The sequence below is a fragment of the Budorcas taxicolor genome, chromosome 23 (genome assembly GCF_023091745.1).
Source record: "Budorcas taxicolor isolate Tak-1 chromosome 23, Takin1.1, whole genome shotgun sequence".
Lineage (NCBI taxonomy): Eukaryota > Metazoa > Chordata > Mammalia > Artiodactyla > Bovidae > Budorcas > Budorcas taxicolor.
Genome location: NC_068932.1, coordinates 36,858,932 through 36,882,976, shown reverse-complemented (window position 1 = coordinate 36,882,976; position 24,045 = coordinate 36,858,932). Strand labels below are relative to the sequence as shown.

The 24,045-nt window shown below is 50.6% G+C and overlaps 1 protein-coding gene across 1 annotated transcript; it reads right to left on the bottom strand.

Moving 5' to 3' along the window:
• Positions 1–1,719: 1,719 nt before the first annotated feature.
• On the bottom strand, positions 1,720–13,746 carry KCNK18 (potassium two pore domain channel subfamily K member 18). Its single transcript, XM_052661232.1, has 3 exons — positions 13,527–13,746; positions 11,014–11,142; positions 1,720–2,513 (listed from the first exon to the last, which is right to left on the bottom strand). The coding sequence occupies exons 1-3, from the start codon at positions 13,744–13,746 to the stop codon at positions 1,720–1,722; spliced, it is 1,143 nt and encodes a 380-aa protein (XP_052517192.1).
• Positions 13,747–24,045: the final 10,299 nt, after the last annotated feature.

The window sequence follows — 24,045 nt, the reverse complement described above, 5'->3', positions numbered from 1 at the left end:
ACTCCAGGATTCTTCCCTGGAGAATCCCACGGATGGAGGACCGTCGTGGGCTACAGTCCATGGGATCGCAAAGAATCGAGGACATGACTAAGCAACAAACACAAACCTTGTCACGCTGTGTCTGGCACAAAAACTTGCACGCTGTTAACCTGCATTAATAACAAAAGTAGGGTAGAAAAGGAAAGATCCAGAAAGGAAGGCCTGCACCCCCCACTGGGAGCTGACTTCCTTTCCCTTCAAACTGGAGCCCACTGGCAGTTTTCATTGGTTCTTGTGACTTTTGTTCTATCTGTGCACTCAGGCGCTCAGTCGTGTCCGACTCTTTGCGACCCCATGGACTGTACCCCCCCAGGTTCCTCCGTCCACGGGATTTCCTAAGCAAGAATACTGGAGTGGGTAGCCATTTCCTCTTCCAGGGGATCTTCCTGACTCAGGGATTTTGTTCTATACCCTGGAGCAAAACTCACTGGTTACGAAATTTGGCCAATTCACAGGACACAAGTTCATTTTTCCAAGATTCTCTCGAAGCATTCAGGAAACTTTGCTTCTCTCCAATAAGACACTTCCAATAAGTGACTAGGGAAGCAGTGTGGCTCATGTTATTCCATGCACGAGCCAACCGGTTTTCTATACGGATTTGGTACTTCGCCTCCCGGGCTGGGGCCCCCAGGAGTGACTCTGAGGCAAGGCTTTGTGGTCAAGTGGGTTGGGGTGATCTCAAGAGGAGTGGAGACATGAGACAGAGAAATGAAGGAGACTCGATTGTGCTGGGGAACTCGGGGAGACAGTGTTGAGTGTGCTCCAAAGTTACCCCATGGGAGGGGCAAGAAGCTGGGGCCATATGTCCACCCACTCCCCCAGGGCATCAGTTCAGGGATGTATCCAGGAGTGTTAACCCCTTGGCACTTCTAGCCTGCCCTGCATATATGCCTGTGCTTTGGTGGCCAGAGAAAGTCCTCCGGCAAAGGGAGCTGGAGTACCAGGCCACATGCCGCACAGCCGCCCCCATTCACGTGCCAGTCATTCACGAACAGCTCACATCCACCAGATAAGCACCAGCCCTTTTACGTACCCATCCGTAAACATCAACATGTTCACATGCCAGCTCACTCAGGAGATGCGATCCTGTGCCACTTGGTGAGAGCCCTACACTGAATCTGGCAATCAGGAAATCTGCCAGGCCCCTGTGAACACAGGTGACAATTTCTCTTAGTGCCATCAGTGTAAGTTACAAGGGTGGGGATTGGGCTGATCCGACTCATGCAGTCATTCAAGAAAAGAATGCTCGCTCTGCTTCACCAAGGGTAAACGGGGAGTGGCTCAGGAAGGCTTTAATTTAGCTGAAAGTACAAATAACAAAATCAAAGGTAACTTTTTTCCTCCTGTTGCAAGAAACCCAGTGACATCTGTGAGGTGGTTTGATCCACATCAGGGGAAGCTTTTGAAAAATGGAGATGGCAATTAATTGGACTTCAGAGGATGGTGAGTTTTTTTCTAATGTCCTGATTCCGACATTGGCCACTTTTCTGCAGGGCCTCAAGACTGTAATCAGATGTCATGTCGGAATGTGACTCCAAGACCTCAGGCGACACCAGTTCTAACTAGAGCACCCCCAAACACAGGACGAGACAACCAGCTTGGCCGGCGGCGTCTCCTGAGGGTCAACAGAGCCTTCCCTCTTCAACAAGATGGGAAAACCCAGGTCAATGGAGCCTTCTTTCACTTTTGGACAGAACTGGAAAACCTCCCATTTGCAAAGAAGAGTATGAGGGTTTTATAGAGGTAAAGCAGCCTGTTCTGCACCAGCTTGAAAGCAATGCACACAATCTCCATCCCAACGATGATATAAATGGAGAAGAACAAGAAGAAGTGAGGGTGTTCCAGCATAATGTCCCCGAAGCCAATGGTGGTCAGCGTGACGAAGCAGAAGTAGAAGGCGTTTTCGAAGTTCAGCTGCTTCTCCCAGATGGGAAGGACGGCAGCCGCGCAGGAAATGTAGGCGAAGACCACGAGGGCGATGACGAGGAGGGGGACGTCCAGCCTCTCCACCTGCTGCCCCACCTCATCCAGGTTGCTGATGATGGAGCTCGAGAGCCGCCCGGACCCCAGCTCGGGACATGACGTGCTCCTCTCCATGGCCTGAGGGGGCACCTGGAGGGCGTTGTCTTTATCCCGTGCCAGAAGTCTCTCGAACAGCTCCATGTTGCTGCTTGGGGCTGCGGGGACAGGTTTGGGGGCCAGGAGCTCCGGATCGTGGATGACCACGTGCGGGACGGCTTCGTCTGCGGGACGGGAGTCGGGTCGTCTTTTGCTGGAGCGTCCGGAGCACCACTTGGGAAGGGGAGGAGGGAGGAAGGGAAATCTTCGGAATTGACTGTAGGACGTGGATAAGATGGTGGCCAGGATGTCGCCCGTGTCCGTGAGGACCAGGAACATCAGCGGGATGCCGAAGAGAGCGTAGAGCATGCACAGGCACTTGCCGAGCCTGGTGACGGGGTAGACGTGGCTGTAACCTGAAAAAGAAGAGGACCCCCGATGGTCGGCCGCTCCTCCCCATCTCCCGCAAAAAAAAAAAAAAAAAAGAGACCTTCTGCCATTTCCTTTCCCTGGCATGACATTTTGCACCACATATTTTTGAACTATTCATCTTAAAACATTCATCAGCTTGTCTGATGTTACGTCTGCTTTGGTTGAGGCAGTAGGAGGTGAAACCCAGCTTATCTTTAGGGTAAGGGAAGACTCATGTCCTTGGCAGGAGACAAGCCCGCGTGTGGGAGTTAGCTGACTGCCCTGCCTTTGGCCATCTCTGAGCGTCTGAAAGAGGACAGGGCCGGCGCACCTGGAGAAATGCGATGAGCTCAGGTGACAGGGTGTGGTGGCTTTGCAAGCAAATCCATCACCTCCGTCATCCTCCACGAAGGTTCCTAAGAAGTCACGCCCATCCTTTCTGGGATGTCTGGGCCTCTATATGAGGTTTGTTTCTATATAAGAGGCAATTGCGTGCCAGTGGCGTGTAAGCAGTGCACACGGTTCTTGGGATGGCAGAAAGAGGGACAGTGAATGACATACCACTGCTGCCCTCAGAGCCAGCTATGGCTGAGTGGGTCAGACGACTGTTCATGAAAAACAGTGAAGAGTTGAGGACCCCAGCGTCTAGAGTCCTGCCAGCCTCATTTCCGGTTCCAGCTCTACCATTTACTAGAAAGTGATGTGACTGCTCACATTTTCAGCTCTCTTACCTCTAAAGTGGGGAGGACCACCCCTGCTTTGCATACTGACCAGCTGGAGGGATTACAAGAGACCAGTGCCTCACACGCAGTGGGTGTGTCATTCCCAGGCGGTCGATGTCCTCAATCTAATAATAATAGCTGGCTTTTTGAGCACTTACTGGGGGCCAGGTATTAACCAGCCTTCATTGGTAGCTATGGTGATCACCATCACAGAGGGGGAAACTGAGGCTCAGAGAAGTGAAGCGACTTAGCCAAGAGCATACGTGTGAGAAACTGTGAAGCTGGAAGTCAAAGCATTGAAACCTAGCCTACAGTAGGTACTCAATAAATGCCACTCTAGGATGGATGCCTGGAAATCCCATCTGGCTCCCAAGCCAGCTCCCTCCACTGGGTCAGGAGCAACAAGGGGGCTGGACATGCCAACCGTCAAGGACAGGTGAGCCAAGCAAAGAGAGGGCGAGGTTGCAGTCTTCCTTCTCTTCACGAGCTGCCTTCTTCCATCACCCCAGCCTCCTCTCTTGTGGACAGAGGCCCAGGAGCAGAGGGATGTCAAATCCCACACCGTGAGTTGCCGAATCTTCTGGAGTGGGCAAGCTCAGTGCCTCCCACAAAGAGGGAGAAGCTTCTGTATTTAATGCCTGTGTTTAATTTTTGATGTCCTAAAGGATGTTAATACAGAAAGCCCCAGCCCAATTATGTAAATTAATTGGAAGGCAATTGACAAGGTGGCTAAACCACAACCTCCTCCAGGGCCACCACTTCCTGTGCAAACTCTGGCCTCAGCGTCTGCCCTCCAGGCACACGCAGGTGGTCAGGCTGCCCATCTTCACTGGGGTCCCGGGGGAGGCCCTCAGAGGGTTTCCTCTGTGTGCATCCCTCCCAGGGCACCCCACGCCACCCTGCTGCTTCTGCAAGGTACCATGTGATGGCAGGAGCAGCGAACTCCACGTTCATATTGTCTAGGCACATAAGCACTCGCTACATGCACTGGGGCATAGCGGTGAGCAAAACAGATATGGGATCCAACCTCAGTGAGCTTCTGGTCTAGCGGAGGAGGCAAATATGAATCAAATAACCACCCCAGTGAGTATGCTTCCCTGGTGGCTCAGAAGGTAAAGAATCTGCCTGCAGTGCAGGAGACCTGGGTTCAATCCCTGGGTTAGGAAGATCCCCTGGAGAGGGCATGACAATCCACTCCAGTATTCTTGCTTGGAGAATCCCAATGGACAGAGGAGCCTGGTGGGCTACAGTCCATGGGGTTGCAAAGAGTCGGACGCGACTGAGCGACTAAGCACAGTGAGTGTGCAATTGCACGTGGCGATCGGTAACAAGTCATCAAAGAGGAAACCATGGCCACCCGACTGGAAGAGCTGACTCACTGGAAAAGACCCTGACGGGGGAAAGATTGAGGGCAAAAGGAGAAGGGGGTACAGAGGATGAGATGGTTAGAGAGCATCATCAGCTCAGTGGATACAGATTTGAACCAACTCCAGGAGAAAGTGAAGGACAGGGAGGCCTGGTGTGCTGCAGTCCATGGGGTCGCAGAGTCAGACACAACTCAGCGAGTGAAAGTGAAAGTCGCTCAGTTGTGTCCAACTCTTCGCAACCCTATGAACTATACGGTCCATGGCATTCTCTAGGCCAGAATACTGAAGTGGGTAGCCTTTCCTTTCTCTAAGGGATCTTCCCAACCGAGGGATCAAACCCAGGTCTCCTGCATTGCAGGTGGATTCTTTACCAGCTGAGACACCAGGGAAGCCCAAGCGAGTGAACAACAACAAATTAGATCGGAACAAAGGCATCCAAGCTGTATTCACATTTACTGAGGATCTACTCAGTGCCAGGCTTTTGTGGGGAGTATTGAGGGTGCAGTGAGGAACAGGCAGAGGTCACGCCCTCCAGGAGCCCCTAGTTGAGAGGGAAGCAAAGCCATGACTTCAGCTCCCTCAGCGCCCAGCAGGACTGACAGCACCAGGGTCAGAGTGAGCTCTCCCTGGCTCAACCTCCCATCAGACACTGGGGTTGCTCAATGGGGCCGGCCGTGCTGAGGGAGCCCAGGGTTTCTGGTCTCTGCTCCCTGCAGGGCTCCAGCAGCTCAGCCCTCCCATCGGGGAGAGGAGGTGGCAGAAGGAACCTCAGGACAGCGTCTCATCCATACTTCAGTGACAATGACCTCCTAGGAGCACCGAGGAGGTGGGGGTGCAGTGGGATCTCAGGGAGAGGGAGGGGTTGGGGAATAGAGGAGGCCCTGGATAGGAGGACCAACTGCCCGATGTGCCCAGGACTCAGGGTTTCCTGTTCTGGTAAGACCCTGAAGTGCTAAAGCCAGGGCAGCCTCAGGCATGCCAGGGAGCTGCTCTCTGGAGTCAGGGTGAGTGTGGAGCAGGTAGAGAGATTCTCCAGGGCATGGAAAAGGAGAAAGGAGGGCGACCAGAGCTCCTCATGGGGACAGGCGTTCAGAGAGCCCATGGAGTCTTAGAGGGGTCCAGGCCCGGGTGTGAGCAGATTCCTGTGCCTGAGCTTGTCACAGGCCCCGCAGGGCTGGCAGTCCTTAAAAGATGTCAGCAGCGGGACCCATAAGCAGGGAGTCATCCCGTTTCCAGACGTTGCGTAAGTCCCCAGCTATTGTGCACCCGTAGGAAAATCAGGAAAAGCTCCCAGTGGAAGCCCCCCAGCCTCCAGGATGGGATCTTAAGGTGAGATCTATGTAAAGAGAAGAATATCACATTTCTTACCAGATTTATGGAGTAAAGTGCCTTTTAGAGTCAGAATTTCCTGCATGGCAGAATCCCTAATGCTGGCAACCACCCCTATTACTGCATGTCAATGGGCAAGGAAGAGGAAAGTCAGGTGACTTGTCTGGGGCCCCCAGCCCATAGCCAACAAGCGTGTGCACCCCTTGCCCAAAGACCTCCACCCCCCCACCCACATGCTGTCCTTGGCAAAGGTGGGTTCAGTGGATCATAAACAAAGTCATTGTGGCTGCCTCTGAGTGGAATATGATTACAATCCAGAGGACAGGCCATACAGCAGACAGGCAAGTCTCAGAGCACAGGCCCCTCTGAAGGCAATGGATTGCCTCCCCAGTTACTGAATGCTAGAACGCAGAGTGGAAAAATCCTATCATTTCTCATAATGCAGGCATATATTCTAATGCCATCAGTTCACCTCACTTCGTCTCTGAAGATTCAACAGCCCATGCACTCTCAAATCTCAGGGGGCTGATTCGTTTGGAAATGACTGGAGACTGATCAGCCTCGTACCTGCCCAGGGTCCCTTCCTCCGCATCAAAGTCAGCTGCATTTCAGGTGACCCAGAGATGCAGGGCAGCAAACAGCATTATCAGCAGGGCCATTATTGATTACGGGCAGTGCAGAAACTGCCCCAACATCCCCTTCCGGTAGTAATTACTGGATGACCTGATGTCCTAATGGACTTGGACGTGAGTGGGAGCATTGTTTTCTTGGGATATAAACCAAGCTAATGCATTTCCATTAGATCAGTGGTTCGTCGCCTGGACTACCATTAGAATCACCTGGAGGGCTCTGAAAAACACTGATGCCTGGGCCTGTCCCGAGTAAGTCTGACTTGATTGGAGTGGGGTCCAGGCATGGCGGCTGGGGGGCAGGGCGCCTGTAAATGATAACCCGGTGATTCTGACGTGCAGCCTGGCCTGAAAACAGTTGTCCCAGGAGAGTGTTTCTCAAATGTCTTGTGCATCAAAATCACATGTAGAGCTGGTTACAACACAGTTCACTGGCCCCACATCCATAGCTTCTGACTCAGTAGGTCTAGGATGGCGCCTGAGAATTAATTTGTATTTCTAACAGGTTCTTTGGTAATAGTCATCCCACTGGTCCAGGGACCACAATTTGATAACCATGACATCACATCAGTGGTTCTCAACAGGGGGCAGCTTTGCTCCCTGAGGGATATCTGGCAATGTCTGGAGACATTCTGGGCTGTCACAAACTGATGGAGACATCAGGGGAAAAGTTGGGTTTCCATAGTGGGGAGAGGCCAGGGATACTTCTAAACATCCCACGATGCGTGCACAGAACAGCCCCCACCGTAGAGAATCCTTTAGTTTAAGACATCGGCCGTGCCAAAGTCCAAGGTCACTCCCAAAAGGGACAGTCACAGCGCCTACCTTGTAGAGCTGCTGTGAGAATTAAATAAAATTGTGCATATAAAACATGCTGACACCATGCCTGACGCTTGTCCGTGCTCAGTACCACAGCTATTAAGTTGCTGCTACTCCTTTAGCGACTAAAAAACTACCCCACTTTCTGCCCCTTACCTGTCCCTGCCTGAATAAGCATTCAGGTGAATGAGAGCTGTTCTGAAAGAAGCCACATGGGGCGCCCTTTGACACAAGCACGTGCACATTTATACGAGCTCCTACAGTAGACACTGGCTGTCCATCCAGCAGCCATTCCCCCCTCTTTCCCTGGAATGCCGCTGCTCCCTCATCTGATTCAGTGATAGATCCAGTTAGTCTAAATCATCCCGGTAATCCAACCCCCTTCGCCAGAAACTGGCTTGGGATAGGAGGCTTCTCGGAAGAAGTTTCCTTGCTGATTATGACAGCCGGCCCTTCCTCTGCCTATGAGATGTGACTACACCCAAAGTGGGAGTGGACCTTGGTGGGCATCTTATGACCCGCGGAGCCGGATGGAGAGAACCTGATGGTCAGTGCACAAGTGAGCTGCCCAGCAAGCGGCCTGAGAGCTGTCCCCCACTGGCCTTCTTACTTGCAAGGTGACACATTTTCCCTGCAGTTTAAGCCAGTTGGGTTGGGTTTTCTGTTAATGGCAGCTGGCTTATATAGGTGCTTGTCACTGATCCTTACACAGACCCTGAAGGCAGGTCTGGGAGGAGTTGGAGATTAGGGAACAAGGCTCAGACCAGCTGCATTGCTCACTGGAGGTCACACAGCTCTGACCCCAGGTGGCTGGCCCCCAGAGTCCACAGTAGCCACTGTGTTCCACTTCCAGGATGAGTGCCCAGCCACAATCCTTGTGAGCCCAGGTTTACTGCTCCCACCCCGAACTGGTACTCTCTTAAATTGATGTCCTCCTGAATGAAGACGGAGCCCCAGTCCTTTGTGCTGACCAAAAGGGGCAGGGGCTAATCAATGTGCCTGGTGGGAACGCTGAGCCAGGATCTCCTGCCTTGTGGCTGAGGGCTGCTCTATCGCCTCCACTACGGTGACCCCCACACCCAGCAGGGGAGGTTCCTACCATCCTGGCTTGGCTGCTCTCACCCAGCCCTTCCTACTGCTGCACCACTGAAGGTAGCTTCTTGTTGTTCAGCTGTTCAGTTGTGTCCAACTCTGTGACCCTGTGGACTGCAGCACACCAGGCTTCCCTGTCCCCCACCATCTCCCAGAGTTTGCTCAAACTCACATCTATAGAGTCAGTGAAGCCATCCAACCATCTCATCCATTGTCATACCCTTCTCCTCCTGCCCTCAATCTTTCCCAGTATCAGGGTCTTTTCCAGTGAGTTGGTTCTTTGCATCAGGTGGCCAATGTATGGGCCCAGATGCTAGGAGGCCCTCCAACACTGACCCAGGGATACGGTGCTTGAATGCAAGACCAGCTCCGTCCCTCACAGCCCACCAGCCTCGGTGGCCTCTCCCTCAGAGTTCTGCCCTGCTGTCTGGCTAGAAAGCTCTCTCAGCCGTCTTTGCCTGGTTAATTTCCACAGATGCTTCAGCTCCAATGTCACTTTCACTGACAAGCCTCTCCCTGCTCCCCACCCATCAGGACCACCCCCACATCCTGTTTCACCCACTTTCACAGTCCAAGCGTCTCCTCTGAGCTCGTCTGCATGCTCAGCTGTTCATTGTTCCTCCCTCCGTTAGACTCTGAGCCCCACTGGGGTAGGAGGCGTCCACCTAGCTTAGTCCCGTGCTGGGCACAGAGAAAGTCATGTCTGGACAAAAGCAGCAGGGTCTCAGGCTAAGACCCAGACAGCCTGAACCCAGACACACATGAGCGATGTCACCTTGCAAACAGAGTGGGCCTGACCTGCCTCACTTTCCCCATCCAGAGAGTGGGACGCACACCAGCAGCTACCTCAGGGCTTTTGCGAGGGCTCAACAGGCTAATCACGGCAAAGAACTCAGAATGGAGCCTGGTCAGTAGTAAATCCACATGTGTTAGCCAGCGCAGCGGCTGCTGTTGCAGTCATAGGTGTTCAGTATGTGTCAATTAAGGAAAGAAGCGAGGCAGTAAAGGCTATCTCCACGGCCCAGCTCCAGTGTCTTCTGTCACCCAGGAAAATGAAAAGTGAAAATGTTACTCGCTCTGTTGTGTCAGGCTTGTTGCAACCTCATGGACTATAGCCTGCCAGGCTCCTCTGTCCATGGAGTTCTCCAGGCAAGAGTCCTGGAGTGGGTTGCCATTCCCTGAGCCCACCCTTTGCACAGCCATCGAGAGGAGAGTCTGTGGCTTTGAGGGTCAACAAGTCCATCTTTAAACATGCAAGTGGTCACTGTGGGGCAGGTCTGTACCCACACCCTCTCCTCCTCTGGGGCTCTAGGAGGGAGATTCTCAGGACAAGGACTCACACGGAAGTCTCTCCCTTGCGCCGAGGCTGGAGACACATATACAGCAAGTGCAGGGAGCAGGGTGGAGGCCAGCTCCCTCCTCTCTGCAAGCCACTTCCTTGCAGGCACCATCATCCATTCCAGCTGGACGCAAGAATCTGAGGGGTCCCTGCTTCCCAGGAACAGCCAGGCCCTCCCAGGAGCTCCCTATGCAGCGGGAGGCAGAGTCCCCATGGCACTCCCACAGACCTGCAAACCAGCAGCCTCCTTTGGGGAAGGAGCACCAGACTTGGAGTCTCCGTGGTTGTCATGGGCACCAGCTCCACTCTCTGCGTGACCTTGGCCCCTGACATCCGCCCTCTGGGCTTGGGCTCCCTGACCTGATTCCCTGTGGGCCTTAGCACAGCTGGCTTAGCACAGCCCCTGCAGGCAGCTGTTAGCTCTCTTTAGCCCTGCAGCTCCTGCTCCTCCTCCTCTGTCTCATGGCTAGTGCTCTGGTCCTGCTCTGGCACGCCCTCCTCCCTCTCCACGAAGAGCCCTCCTCAAGCACCTTCCTCCATTCCTTTGGAGTCAGCTGCCATCAGTGTGCCGGTGACTCTGAAACCCCAAGGCTGGAGTGACGGTGCTCTTGCGTTACCCTGAGCACATCACACTGACCACATTTGGTTGCCCCTGAGTCCAAGAACCTGGGCAGGCAGGTACATGGCAGGTTATGTTTTGTACAAGAGCACTCACCCGGAGGGAGACGAAGAAGCTGAAGTGCAGCCTGCACCTTGCTTACTGGGACCTCCGCATGGGGCTGCCCCCACCCGAAGGAAAGGTTGTTTAGTCGCTAAGTCATGTCAGACTCTTGTGACCCCCTGGACCATAGCCCGCCAGGCTCCTCTGTCCGTGGGATTCTCCAGGCAAGAATACTGGAGTGTGTTGCCATTCCCTTCTCCAGAGGATCTGTCCTGACTCAGGGATTGAACCTGGGTCTCCAGCATTACAGGCAGATTCTTTACCATCTGAGCCACCAGGGAAGCCCGAACTGAAAGGGTATGCTTTCCTGATTCGCACAAATGGGCCAGTGGCAGCCTCACTCATGCCATCTTTGTGAGCACAGGGTAGGCACACCACACCCACTTCTTGCCTAAATGAAGTAAACATTTCAGCATCCCTACCAAGGGTTTCCCCCACCCCCCACCTCTGCTTTCTCTTGCAGGCCCGCCCTTGCCCTTGGACTTACCCACTGTGCTGATGACCGTGCAGCAGAAAAAGAGAGAGCTGAGGAAGGACCAGTCGGCAGACCCGCTAAACCACTGGGGCTTCACCTTCTGCAGCAGCTTCTCCAGGTCCCGCTTCCGGCCTTCCTCAACTCCAGAGAGACAGGACGGAGTGAGAGAGAAGGTCCCATCCTCTAAAACAGGTCCCGCCCAGGTGAAGGGGTGTCTTCTCCCGGGACCACGCCCCCTGCCTTGTGGCCCTCATCAACACGAGATGGGGGTTCTCAGAGCCCTTTGCTCAACGTCTCTGCAGTTTAGGTCCTGCTGTGGCAGCTGCGGAGATCAGGAGCCCCACGTAAACTTGCATGACAAGCACCCGAGAGAGATGCCCACCAGCCTGAGGTCAGTCCTGGAAGTGCCCTGGGGGCTTTCTGAACGTTCTGAGCCTTGCAAAGGGGCTTACTAACTTCTGCTCTGTCTCTTTCACCCGGGCCTTAAGAACTGAAAGGAAAAGCGTTTCATGAAATGAGAGGAGTTGCGTGATTGCAAACCATCCCCACTCCCAGAGACCATTAAGCCTGATTGAGCATGGGGACCAGGCTGGCAGCAGCTGCCTGAGAATGTCTAGGAAGCCTGGGTGGGGGCTGGATTGGGGGCCCTGGTTTCTCAAGGAGGTTCCCAAATGTTTCCCTTGGCCCAGCACTCAGGGGGTTTGGGGATCCCAGAAAATGCCTGCCAGCTGGCACTGTTATAAGAGGAGATCACACAGCCAGGCACACAGCAGAAAACCCTTATTTTTGTGAAATATTACACAATTCCTTAATTTTATGAAAGAAAATCCATCCTTATTTGAATGAGCACTAAACTGGGAGTCCAGACACCTGCAGTCTAGACCCAGTTCTGCCCTTGACTAGTTCCCGTAGCTGTGGACATGAGGCTTCTTTCTGAGCCTCAGTTTCCCCATGGAGGAGGAAGCGTGACAAGGTGAAAAGTTCTGGCTTAGGAATCTAAATGCCCCAGATTGAATCCCTGGCTCCTTTTTCTCATGGGTAACCTTGGGCAAGTTGTTTCACTCCCAGTGCCTCAGTTTCCTGATCTGTAAAAGGGGGACAATTCATACTTCATAGGGTTGGTGGGAGGATTAAATGAGACAGTGCATGAAAAACACTCGGCACAGGGGCTACACGAATCCAGTACTTACCAAGCATTTTCTCCAGTGAAAATCAGGGGATGGGCCAGCTCTGTGCCCCGTACCATTCTGTGCATCAGGATCACCCAGGAAACTTTCTAAAAATAAGATTCCCAGCCCAGCCCTGGAGATCCTGCTTCAGTGAGTTTGGGGAAGAGCCTGGGAGTGTGTATTTGAGACAAGCTCCTTTGATGATTCTGGTGTGTGGCCAGGTTTGGAAAGCCCTGAACTTGTTGACAGTCTGGATCCAGTGATCAGACAGTGTCTGATGGCATCTCGTGGGTCATCTGCATGGCCCAGAGGCAGAGAGAAGGACCCTCCACCAAGGAGGGAGTCTGCCACCTGTGAGCAGCCTCTGGTCTGCCCCCACTGAAGGGACCTCCCGCAGGTCAGACGAGTCATTAACAGCCTGGCTGAGGACCTGTCGTACCATGGGACCCTGTTATTCCTCTGAACTTTAAAGTCTGTGTTTCCATTGTCTTTTATTCACTCTTTATTATTTTATCTTGTTCTGTTGAATACATCTCTGCAAGTTTTAGGGGACAGAACAGAATAGAAATAATGGACAAATACCAATGAAAAGCAATAAGGATAGACATACAGCGCCCTGTGCCTTCCAAGAGGCTTCATGTCTATTATCTCATCTGCTTCCCACAGGGTCCCTGGGTTGGCAGGCCTGAGACTGTGGGCCTTCTTCTCCCTGGCAGACTGAGGCCTAGAGAGGGTAATTACTCTACCTCAGATCACATAGCAAGCTGGGAGAGCACCTGGCCTGGAACCAGGACCCAAGTTCTTCTCAGGACCCTTCTTATCTCCCCTGAGTCGGACCACAAAAAAAAAAAAAAAAAAAAAGGGCCTTTGGAAACAAAAAGTAGACCACAGGGGCAGGCTGGGGCCTATCCAGTTTGGATGGTTCCTTGAATTCTAGTCCCTGTAAACTGAATCAGGGTGGGGCAGGCAGTTCTGAGGACCAGCCTAGGAATCCCTGGCTCCAGATCTGGCCAGCCATCCATGCCACCCCATCCCATCAAATCTCCAGCAATCGGTCCTCCATGGAGCATGCCAGTCTGGGTGGGGCTGCAGCTGAAGCAAAGGGGTGCGAACACCTACTGGGTGCACAGTGCCTTTCCTACATTCTTTTATAACAACCCTGAGAGGCCGTCCACTCTCCTCTCCCATTTTACAGAAGGGAAAACCGAGATTCAGAGAGCACTTGCCTAAGTTTGCCCAGGGATGGGGAGGAGGCAGGCAGAGGGCTCCCACATCAAGCTTCCTCCAAACACGCTGTTCTCTGGGGGCTGCTTCCACCAACAGAGAAAAGACCTGCCCATCAGGTGAGCCACCTACCTGTGCTGTTACATTTCAGGATGTCACAGAGCTTCTTCAAGAACTCCTCAAACTCCGGGTCCTCTGCCCTCAGGTCCTGGCTGCCCTCGATGGCTGAGAAGACCGCAGCTCCCACCAATGCGTAGGTCACCAGGGAGCACAGGAAACAAAGACGAGGGAAGAGCTTCTCCAGGGCCTCCCAGAAGCACCTCTTCGCCTGGGGAAGCCCCTCAGCCTCCATCCTCCCCGCAGTGGGCAGGACAGGAAATGCTGGAGAGGCCGGAGTCCAGAGGCTGGGAGGAGGTGTGGGGGGGCGGGGTGGGTGGAGGAAAGCGCCCTGAGAATGGCCCGGCTCCAGGGCTCCAGCGTTAAGTGGTTGGTGCCAGGGTTCCCCCCCTCCCCCCGAGGACTCGGGAAGCAGCAGGCACTCATAGCATTCAGTTCCTGCGAGTTTCTCGGATAGCGCACCCCTCTCCCCGGCCCACCCCTACTTAGTGCCCAAATTGCTACTGATCCACCCGGCCAGTGCACGCCCAGCAGCCTGGCAAGCCCCTGAGCTGCCCTTCAGGGGTTTTGGAAAGACTGTCTGGTGGTTGCTTTGTGCTTTGGCCTTTCCCATTTCGAAGCTGCACTTTTGACTTCCAGGTACCGAATGTGACTTTTGCTTTTTAGTTAAGTGGTGGTCCCTCCTGGGTAAGTGTGGTACCCTGACTCTTGGACAGGAAGAAATAATCGTAATTAGTGTGGCCAGAGCTCTACGGTTTACAAAGGGCCTTCATCCTGTGTGGATCTAATTGTTAGTCCCACTTCTTTCCTCAGTAGCGTACCCCCAGCCTTGCCTTGGCCTCAGATGGGCGGAGCATACTTCTGGGCTTCTTAGTGTTGGACTAAGCCACGTGACTTTCTCCAGCCAATCAAGTATTAGCAGGTACGATGTAAGCAAGCGCCTGAACAGTGAATGTGAAGTGCAACTTGCTGCCCTGTGCCGTGTGTCTGCTAGGAGGGTAAAAACGTGCCCTAGATGGCAGACGTGGAGATGTGTGTGCCTTTAGATCCCCCTTCACGAAAGGATTCTCTGTGCAGCTCCAAGGAGCATAGTTCCTGAAAGCCTCCAACTGTTCGTTCTTTCGGGCTTTGCCTCAGCTTTCAGGCCGTGTTCTCTGGGAAGCCCCTGTCCATTGGCTGAGCAAGGTGGGGGGAACAAGAGCTTAACCATTTCTGTCACCTGCCAAACTCCTCTGACCTGAAATCTTTGCTCTCTGTTGGTCTATCAGAGATTTTGTCAGGTCTGCATCGTGATCTCAAGGCTCCCAGTGTCCCATCCTGCTTCCTCCCCTCTCCCTTACTTCCTAATAAATAGAGCTTTCGCATATCATGTTGTTATCCAGTCGCTAAGTCATGTCTGACTCTTTGCAACCCCATGGACGGCAGCACGCCAGGCTTCCCTGTCCTTCACTATCTCCTGGAGTTTGCTCAAACTCATGTCCATTGAGTCAGTGATGCCATCCAACCATCTCATCCTCTGTTGTCCCCTTCTCCTCTTGCCCTCCATCTTTCCCAGCATCAGGGTCTTTTCTAATGAGTCAGCTCTCCGCATCAGGTGGCCAAAGTATTGGAGCTTCAGCATCAGTCCTTCTAATGAATATGCAGGGTCGATCCTCCTCCCTTCTCATTTACTTGCTAATAAATAGAGTTTTTGCATGCCTTACTCTATCTGTGTCTGCTTCACAAGGGATCCAGTCTGCAGTAGTGGGCACCGGGGGTGATCTGAGAAGGCAGGATGGCTCAATACTCCTCGATAAGGAGATGGTGTGCAGAAAGTTCTTGGCTCAAGATTGCCATGCAGTTGTTAAACTTTTGTCAATGGTGAGCTGGTATGGTGTACAAGTGCAACAACCCAGGCATTTAAAACAGGAGAGGGATGATAAATATAAGGATATGTGTAGGTTGGGCTTCCCTGGTGGCTCAGACAGTAAAGAATCTGCCTGCAATGCAGCAGACCCAAGTTCAATCTCTGGGTCAGAAAGCTACCCTGGAGAAGGGAATGGCAACCCACTCCAGTATTCTTGCCTGGAGAATCCCATGGACAGAGGAGCCAGGTGGGCTACAGTCCATGGGGTCACAAAGAATTGGACATGACTGAGCAACTAAGGCTACTACTAAGTTTAGAAAGTTATTAGACAGTTCCATTGATCCCCTGAAGGCAAACCTGGAAAGGGAAGTTTAGTAGGGCAAAGCACAGCTTCCACTGTGGTTGGACTCAGGACAGCAACTGATATTTGTGGCCTCCTTAGTTCACTATTCATTCTAAATTCTCCTTGCCCTCTGCCACCTCTTTGGCTGCTTTCAGTGGATTTCCCAATGGCATGACCCAAATCCTCGTTCCTGAAAGGTTTGAGCCTTTCCAGGTCAGACTTGCTTGTGTTTGCCCATTCACAGACACGGATAAGAAGTGGGTCCCCTGGTTACTACCCTTATTCTCCCTGCCCCTGCAGTGTGAACACCTTCATATCAGGCAGGTATAATGATTCCTCTCACCTTGTTCTTCTTTTTCAAGATTGTTTTAGCTATTTTAAGGCCTTTCTACTTCAAAGGCATACTGTATAGCACAGGTAGCTATCTTCAGTATCTTGTAATAATCTACAAGGGAAAAGAATCTGAATATATACATATATAACTGATTCATTTTGCTGTACATGTGAACATAACACAACATTGTAAATCAACTATAGTCAATTTTTAAAATTAGAATGTCCTTTTTATTGATGTGTTTATTTTTGGCTGTGCTGGGCCTTCACTGATGCGTGGACTTTTCTCTAGTTGGGGGAAGCAGAGGCTACCCTTCATTGCAGTGGCTTCTCATTGCAGCGGCTTCTCTTGTTGCAGGCTCTTGGGCTCGCGGGCTTCAGTAGTGGTTCGTGGGCTCAGCAGTTGTGGTTTCTGGTCTCTAGAGCACAGACTCAGTAGCTGTGGTACATGGGTTTAGTTCCTCTTCGGCATGTGGGTTCTTCCAGGACCAGGGGTCGAACCCATGCCTCCTCCACTGGCAGGTGGATTGTTTACTGAGCCACCACCAAGGCCCTATGCTTCAATTTAAAAAGAAGGCAGAAAAGGCCCTTTATGTAAGTTTTCGAATTATCTTACCTATGTCTACAGAAAACCTCACTGGGATTTTGATAGGAATTGCATAAACCCACATAACAATGTGGGGAGATTCGACACCAAACTATGTTGAACCCCCCAGTCCATGAACACAGTATGTCACTCCTGGCCATTGTTTTTGAATACTCCCATCATCCTTTAATCAAGTCAAGAATCAACATCTTAAGATGAGAAGGCATGAGTCGTTTGCTATTTATTATGTAGTGCATTCTGAGTGTTATTTTATGTGTTTGGGGGCAACGTTAACGGATGAAAATGTTAGATGGTAGAGGTCAAAAAGTGTATTTGTACTCCTCTTTGTAAGTCTTTCCAGAAGACATAGTCCAAATGTCTAGAACAGTATAGAGGATAACAGAGCCTGTGTGTTTGTCATCCTTCGTGATGAGTATCACGATGCTGTGCGCCTTCCACAGGTAGACAGACTGCTGGCTAGAGAAGGACCCTGGGATTGGCCCCAAACTGACAGTAAGTGAGCTCCAGCTCATTGGCCAGACCCAGCCCCACCCCAAGGAGCAGCCACACCACACTAGCCACGTGCATTCTCCTACCACAGGCTGCCCTGGAGAGAAACATGGCCTCAGGGTTCCTCCCTATGTGTGTGTCTCTGTGTGCATGTGTCTATTTCTCACTGTTTTTGTTTGTTTCTGTTTTATGTTTTGGTTTCTTGGCAGAGAGGCATGTGGGATCTTAGCTGCCTGACCAGGGTTCAAACCTGCGCCCCCTGCACTGGGAGGTAAAATCTGAACCACTGAATCACCAGGGAAGTCCCAATTTCTCACTCTTAAAAAAAGGATGAGCAATCAAGGAGTGCGCTTCTCAATCACAAAGAACCCACCAGTTCTTGTAGAAATAATGAGAAGTTGATTACACTTTTACATTAAACATGACATTGGTTCCTAAAATCAAATTGCTATGTTACAATCAACATGTATGGCGTTGGCATAGAAATAGGGACATGTGACCCGCTGTCCACATCGCAGGGCCTATGGGAAAAGGATGATTCCTTCAGAAGAAGTCATAGGCCGAGAGAGGAAATTAAACCTTAAGGACATCGTTGACCAAGGCCCTGGCCGCAGACCACTATTCCCTTCTTGGCCATCACCCTATGTCCTAGATGGGAATAAAGGTGAAGTTGCTTTAATGAGAGGACCAGAAAATATGTATAGTGGCTTAAAAGAAATGGAGGTATACCGACCTCTTACATAACAGGCTGGAAGCAGGAGCTCCTTGCTGTTGGAGCGGCTCCACTCCATCCAGTTGATCTCAGGTGGCCTTGGCCTGCAGCGGCTTGAAGCAGGATCTCAGTTCCCAGACAAGACTGATGTTAGGTCGAGGCAGTGAGAGCTCTGAATCCCAGCCACAGACCAAGGCCCTGGCCCAACAGCTTTGTAGAAATAAATGCCCACATAGACACAGAAAGTCATGAGACAAGTGAAGTGTTTATTACAAGGGAAAGGAATACATGTGGATAGATACAAGGGTGGACTCGGAGAGAGAGCTGTGTCCACGTGGTAGTTTGAATCAGTTACATGGGGCATTTCTTCCGGGTTTCCTTTGGCCAATTATCTTGCTTTGCCTGGTTCTGAGCTTGTTCTTAATTTATCTCAGGGTCCTCCCATGTGTAGGTGTGTATGTCTTGGCCAAGATGGATTCTAGTGAAGAGGCCCATGGGCAGGCTGACATCACTTACTGTGAGGCGACGCCCCCTCCCTTTTGATCCCCAAGGAGCCTCTCTGCACAGATGTAGTTGGGAAGGTCTCCATGACCTTGAGAATGAGAGAAATGTGGTCTCTTATCTGGGCAGGGCTTGCTGAGCTCCTCCTCTTCATCTTGGAGTAACTGTCCACAGGGGACAAACTCCAGCTGCTCAGGCTGGGGCACATCTATCTCCTGCCTCACAGTCATTAGGCACCAGAGTCTTTCCATCTTGTTGCCCCGTCATATCCTAGGGCAGCAGTTTTCAAAATGTGGCCCTTAGTCAAGTGGCATGACCATTGTTTGGGGACTTGTAGGAAATGGAAGTTCTTGAGCCCCATCCCAGACCTACTGAATTCAGAACTCTGGGGGTGGGACCCAGAGTTGTGATCAAGCCCCTCAGGTGGTGCTGAAGCACGTTAAAGTTTGAGAAGCACTGCCCTAAGCCATCAACCACAGCTGCATGCTTAAAACTAGACTCTTGGGCTCACCTGGTGGCTCAGTGGTAAAGAATCTGCTTGCCAATGCGGGACAGATAGGTTCAATCCCTGATCCGGGAAGATCCCACGTGCTGCAGAGCAACTAGGCCCATGCACCACAGCTATTGAACCTGTGCTCCAAAGCCCTGGAGCCACAACTACTGAGCCTACGTGACCCCACTACTGAAGCCCCTGCTCCCTAGAGCCTGTGCTACGAAACGAGAGACGCTACCACAGTGAGCAGCCTGTGCATCACAACTAGAGAGTAGCGTCTACTCTCCACAACTAGAGGAAAGCCCACTCAGCAACAAAGACCCAGCACAGCCGAACATAAATTTAAAAATACCTTTGATTCTTCGCTGACCACTTTATTAAAAAACAAAACAAAACAAAAAAAACACTAGACTCTTAAGCTCATCCCTGTCCTATCTCAAGGGAAGGAAGTCAGGATGAGAACTTTTTTTTTAAACGTCAGTGAGACAGAAATTGCACACATTGCTTGTACTCACACTCAGTTAATGAGGACTTCCTCACACTGAGCCACCAGGTCATTCAGAAGATGTAAGCAAAGCATCTGGCAGGTGGCAACTGCCCAGAAAGAAGGGGGGATTGAGTAGGAGCACAGAATTGACCACAACCACACTCATGGGGCAAGATATGCTGAGACTGTGGCTAAGTCACCACTCCTGTGGATGGAGGCACACGAATCTGAGTCTTTGATCAGCGCTTTCACAAAATCTCCTTGTAGAGATGACTTCTCATTACCACCTGCAGTTAATTATCCTGGTTGGTGAGGGAAGAATGAGAAAAGCCAAAAGATGAAAAGTTTTGAAAGTGCTTTGGGAACTCTAAGTGTGCTAAGTCGCTTCAGTCATGTCTTTGCGACACCACGGGCTGTAGCCTGCCAGGCTCCTCTCTCCATGGGATTTTCTAGGCAAGAATACTGGAGTGGGTTACTATTTCCTCCTCCAGGGGATCTTCCCAACCCAGGGATAAAACCCCCGTCTAAAGTACTGTAAATTCAAGAAATGATGTTCTTATTTGGGGATTTCGCTTTTTCGTGTGTGATTTTTGTGATTTTTATTATTTTAGGATATTCCCTAGTGGCTCAGTTGGTAGAGAATCCACCTGCAATGCAGGAAACCTGGGTTTGACCCCTGGGTTGGGAAGATCCCCTGGAGGAGGGCATGGCAACCCACTCCAGCATTCTTGCCTGGAGAATCCCCATGGATAGAGGAGCCTGGTAGGCTACAGTCCATGGGGTCTCAAAGAGTCAGACATAACTGAAGCGAGTTAGCACACAGCACAGATGTTGAGGTATGGAGGTTCCCACTCTTTCATTCTGCCTGTTCAGCACTACCCCCCAAAAAACATAATAGACACGTAGACAAGAAATTGTGAACATAATCAAGTGGGGAAAAAAAACAAAGGTGGACGCACTTGTGATCCAGATGTTAGAATAAGGAGATAAGTACTTTAACATAACTGTAGCTAACACGATCAAGAAAATAAGAGAGAAGGTTGACAAATGGATGAATGAGTAATGTTAACAGAGACTCTCTAAAAGACCATCAAGAGGATATTCTAGACTTTAAAATTTAAAAATATGAAATTTATTTATTATTTTTTTTTTCAGGTGCCAAAGTGAACATTTTATTTATTTATTTATTTATTTAAAAATATGAAATTTAAAACTAACTGAAAATGAGAAGACAAGGCACAGAGTGAGAGAAGATATTTGCAAAAGAAATGCCTGATAAAGGATTCATCTAAAATATATAAAGAACTCTTAAAACTCAATAAAAAGAACAACCTCACTTTGTGATGTATTATATAAGAGCATCAAATCAACATGCTGTATAGCTTAAATTTACCCAGTGCTGCATGTCAACTACATCTAATAAAGCTGGAAAATAAAATATTTTTAATTTTTAACAAGAAAAAGCTTCCCTGGTGGTCCAGTGGTTAAGAATCTGCCTGCCATTGCAGGGGGACACAAGTCAGATTTCTGGTCCAGGAAGATTCCAAAGGCTGCTAGGCAACCAAGCCTCTTCGCCACAACTACTGAGCCAGGATTCTATTGCTCGGGCGCCACAACTCCTGAAGCCCGTGCTCCCGAGAGCCCATGCTCAGCAGCAAAAGAAGCCACGGCACTGAGAAACCCAAGCACTGCAAGGAGGACCCAGCACAGCCACAATAAATAAATAAAATTTTAAAACTTTAAAATGGGTGAGAGATCTGAACAGACACTTCAAATGACATATATAAATGATATATATACATATACGGGTACAAATAAGCATATGAAAAGGTGCTCAGCATCATACATCATGGGGCTTCCCAGATGGCTCAGGGCTAAACAATCCTTATCCGAAAGCAGAAGACACAAGAGGTGCAAGACCCAGATCCCTGGGTCCGGAAGATCCCCTGGAGTAGGAAATGGCAACCCACTCTAGTACTCTTGCCTGGGAAATTCCATGGACAAAGGAGCCTGGTGGGCTACAGTCTGAGGGGTCACAAAGAGTCAGACACAGCTGAGCATGAACGCAAGTACACAATCATACATCATTCAGTTCAGTTTAGCTCAGCCGCTCAGTCATGTCTGACTCTCCGCGACCCCATGAATCACAGCACGCCAGGCCTCCCTGTCCATCACCAACTCCCGGAGTTCACTCAAACTCACGTCCATCGAGTCAGTGATGCCATCCAGCCATCTCATCCTCTGTCATCCCCTTCTCCTCCTGCCTCCAATCCCTCCCAGCATCAGAGTCTTTTCCAATGAGTCGACTCTTCACGTGAGACAGTGGCCAAAGTACTGGAGTTTCAGCTTCATTCCTTCAGTTTCATCATTCCTTCCCAAGAACACCCAGGACTGATCTCCTTTAGTAGGGAACTGCAAATTAAAATAACAATGACATACAACTACACATCTCTTAGAATGGCCAAAATCTGAAACAACTGCCAACACCAAATGCTGGTGAGCAACAAGAACGCTCATCTACTGCTGGTGGAAATGCAAAATAGTATGGCTGATGTAGGAGATAGATGGGCTGCAGGTTAGACATTTACAATTGGCCTCCTGTTTGCCTTTCATGGGGCATGAAGAAGTGGGCTTCAGGCTGGATACTTAAAATAGCATTTCTTGAGACAAGAGATAGGTGAGCTCCAGTTAAGGCATTTACAATCAGCTTCCTGTTTGCCTTACCAAATGGAAGTAACAACAGTAACAGGGTAAATAGCCACATCTGTCTCTTGTAAACACCAGGCTTCTCTGGTGGCTCAGATGGTAAAGAACCCACCTGCAATACAGGAGACCTGGGTTCTATCCCTGAGTCAGGAAGATCCCCTGGAGGAGGAAATGGCAACCCACTCCAGTATTCTTGCCTGGAAAATTCCATAGAAAAAGGAGTCTGTCAGGTTACAGTCCATGAGGTCACAAAGAGTCAGACACGACTGATCGAAAAACAACAAATAAAAAACACCTTAAGGTAACAGTCACGGCAAGGACAAAGAGGGGCAAAATTCTGAGTAAAAGATTGAGGGATCTCCGCTCCCCCCTTCTTTGGAAACAAGGGAGATATTACTCCTGCACAGAAAGTCTCCTTGTGGATCAGAAGTGAAAGGATAACACCAGGCCATAATGAGTCTTGCTCCTCCCAGAAGCCTTCACTTCAAGATCCATCTTAGCTGAGGGGTGGATGCGCGCTCAGGGGAGGGTCTCAGAACAGGTCGGTTCAGTTCAATTCAGTCGCTCAATCGTGTCTGACTCTTTGTGACCCCACGGACTGCAGCACACAGGGTAGGTCAGGTAAGGAAAAAGAAACCAGATAATTGGCCTGAAGGAAGACCCAGAAGAACTGACCTATATAAATGACTTAGTCACCTGTTTACTGGGCTCCTTCTCACTAGAAGGGATGCCCACACCCTTTCTTTCTGGGTGTGCCTCTCTGCCTTCCTTCTGTCTTAACTAAACAAGCCATTTCTCTGTGTGCTCTCCCACTTGTGTGCTGTGTCTCTGATAATAAACTTTGTGCCTGCACTTACAGTTTCTGCCTCCGTGATAAATGCATTTTTCACTGGGGGCAAAGATCCAGGGAAAGATAGCCTCTAACTTCTAGCCCTTGCTGATCCGGTGGCTAGGATTCCTTGTTCTCATCCAGGCTACCCACGTTCAATTCCTGGGCAGAGAATTAAGATCTCCTTTCCCACCACTGCTCACTGCTGCCTTGGTGAGATCATAATCACTTTGGAAGACAGTTTGATGTTTTTTTTTTCCATAAGATTCAACACACCCTTACCATATGATGCAGTGATCACACTCCTCAGTGCTTCTCCAAAGGAGCTGAAAACTTACACAAAACCTGTGTGTGAATGTCACAGCAGCTTGATTCATAATTGCCAAAAGTTGGAAGTAACCAAGATGTGTTTCACTGAAGAGTGGCAGATTTTGAAAGAGAAAGATCAATATATCAGTTTTGTTCAAAGTAAGTTTGGAGTTCCTCTAAGACATGCTGCTGCTGCTGCTAAGTCGCTTCAGTCACGTCCGACTCTATGCGACCCCATAGACGGCCGCCCATAAGGCTCCCCTGTCCCTGGGATTCTTCAGGCAAGAACACTGGAGTGGGTTGCCGTTTCCTTCTCCAATGCATGAAAGTGAAAAGTGAAAGTGAAGTCGCTTAGCTGTATCCGACTCTTAGCGACCCCATGGACTGCGGCCCACCAGGCTCCTCCATCCATGGGATTTTCCAGGCGAGAGTGCTGGAGTGGGCTGCCATTGCCCTCTCCGCTTCTAAGACATACTAGTGACAAATGTCAGAAAGCAGTTGGGTACTTAAGTCAGGGCTCAGAAGAGGGAAAAAGGCTTGGAATGAACAAGACTTCCCAACACATATAGAATGAGTAGAGAAGATGGTCCATGGCTGAGCACTGAGAAGCCTCAACAAGGAGCAGAGAAACCTATAGAAACCAGAGATCAGGCAGCCAGAGCAGTAACTGGGAAATAGGGGGATTCCATCTCTGAAGCTGAGACAGCCCAACATCATCAACCCCATCAAGTGCTGCTAATGGATCAAAGTGAAAGTCACTCAGTCTTGGCCAACTCTTTGAGACCCCACAGACTGCAGCCTGCCGGGGCTCCTCTGTCCGTGGAATTCTCCAGGCAGGAATATTGGAGTGGATAGCCATTCTTTTCTCCAGGGGATCTT

What these genes read in the sequence shown, in the direction of transcription:
- KCNK18 (XM_052661232.1), bottom strand. Translation starts at nt 13,746, where the DNA reads ATGGAGGCTGAGGGGCTTCCCCAGGCGAAGAGGTGCTTCTGGGAGGCC. An exon ending in CCTGAAATGTAACAGCACAG is followed by an intron (nt 11,143 to 13,526) that starts GTAGGTGGCTCA and finishes GTCTCTCTGGAG; the next exon opens with TTGAGGAAGGCCGGAAGCGG. An exon ending in CACGGTCATCAGCACAGTGG is followed by an intron (nt 2,514 to 11,013) that starts GTAAGTCCAAGG and finishes CTTCTTTTTCAG; the next exon opens with GTTACAGCCACGTCTACCCC.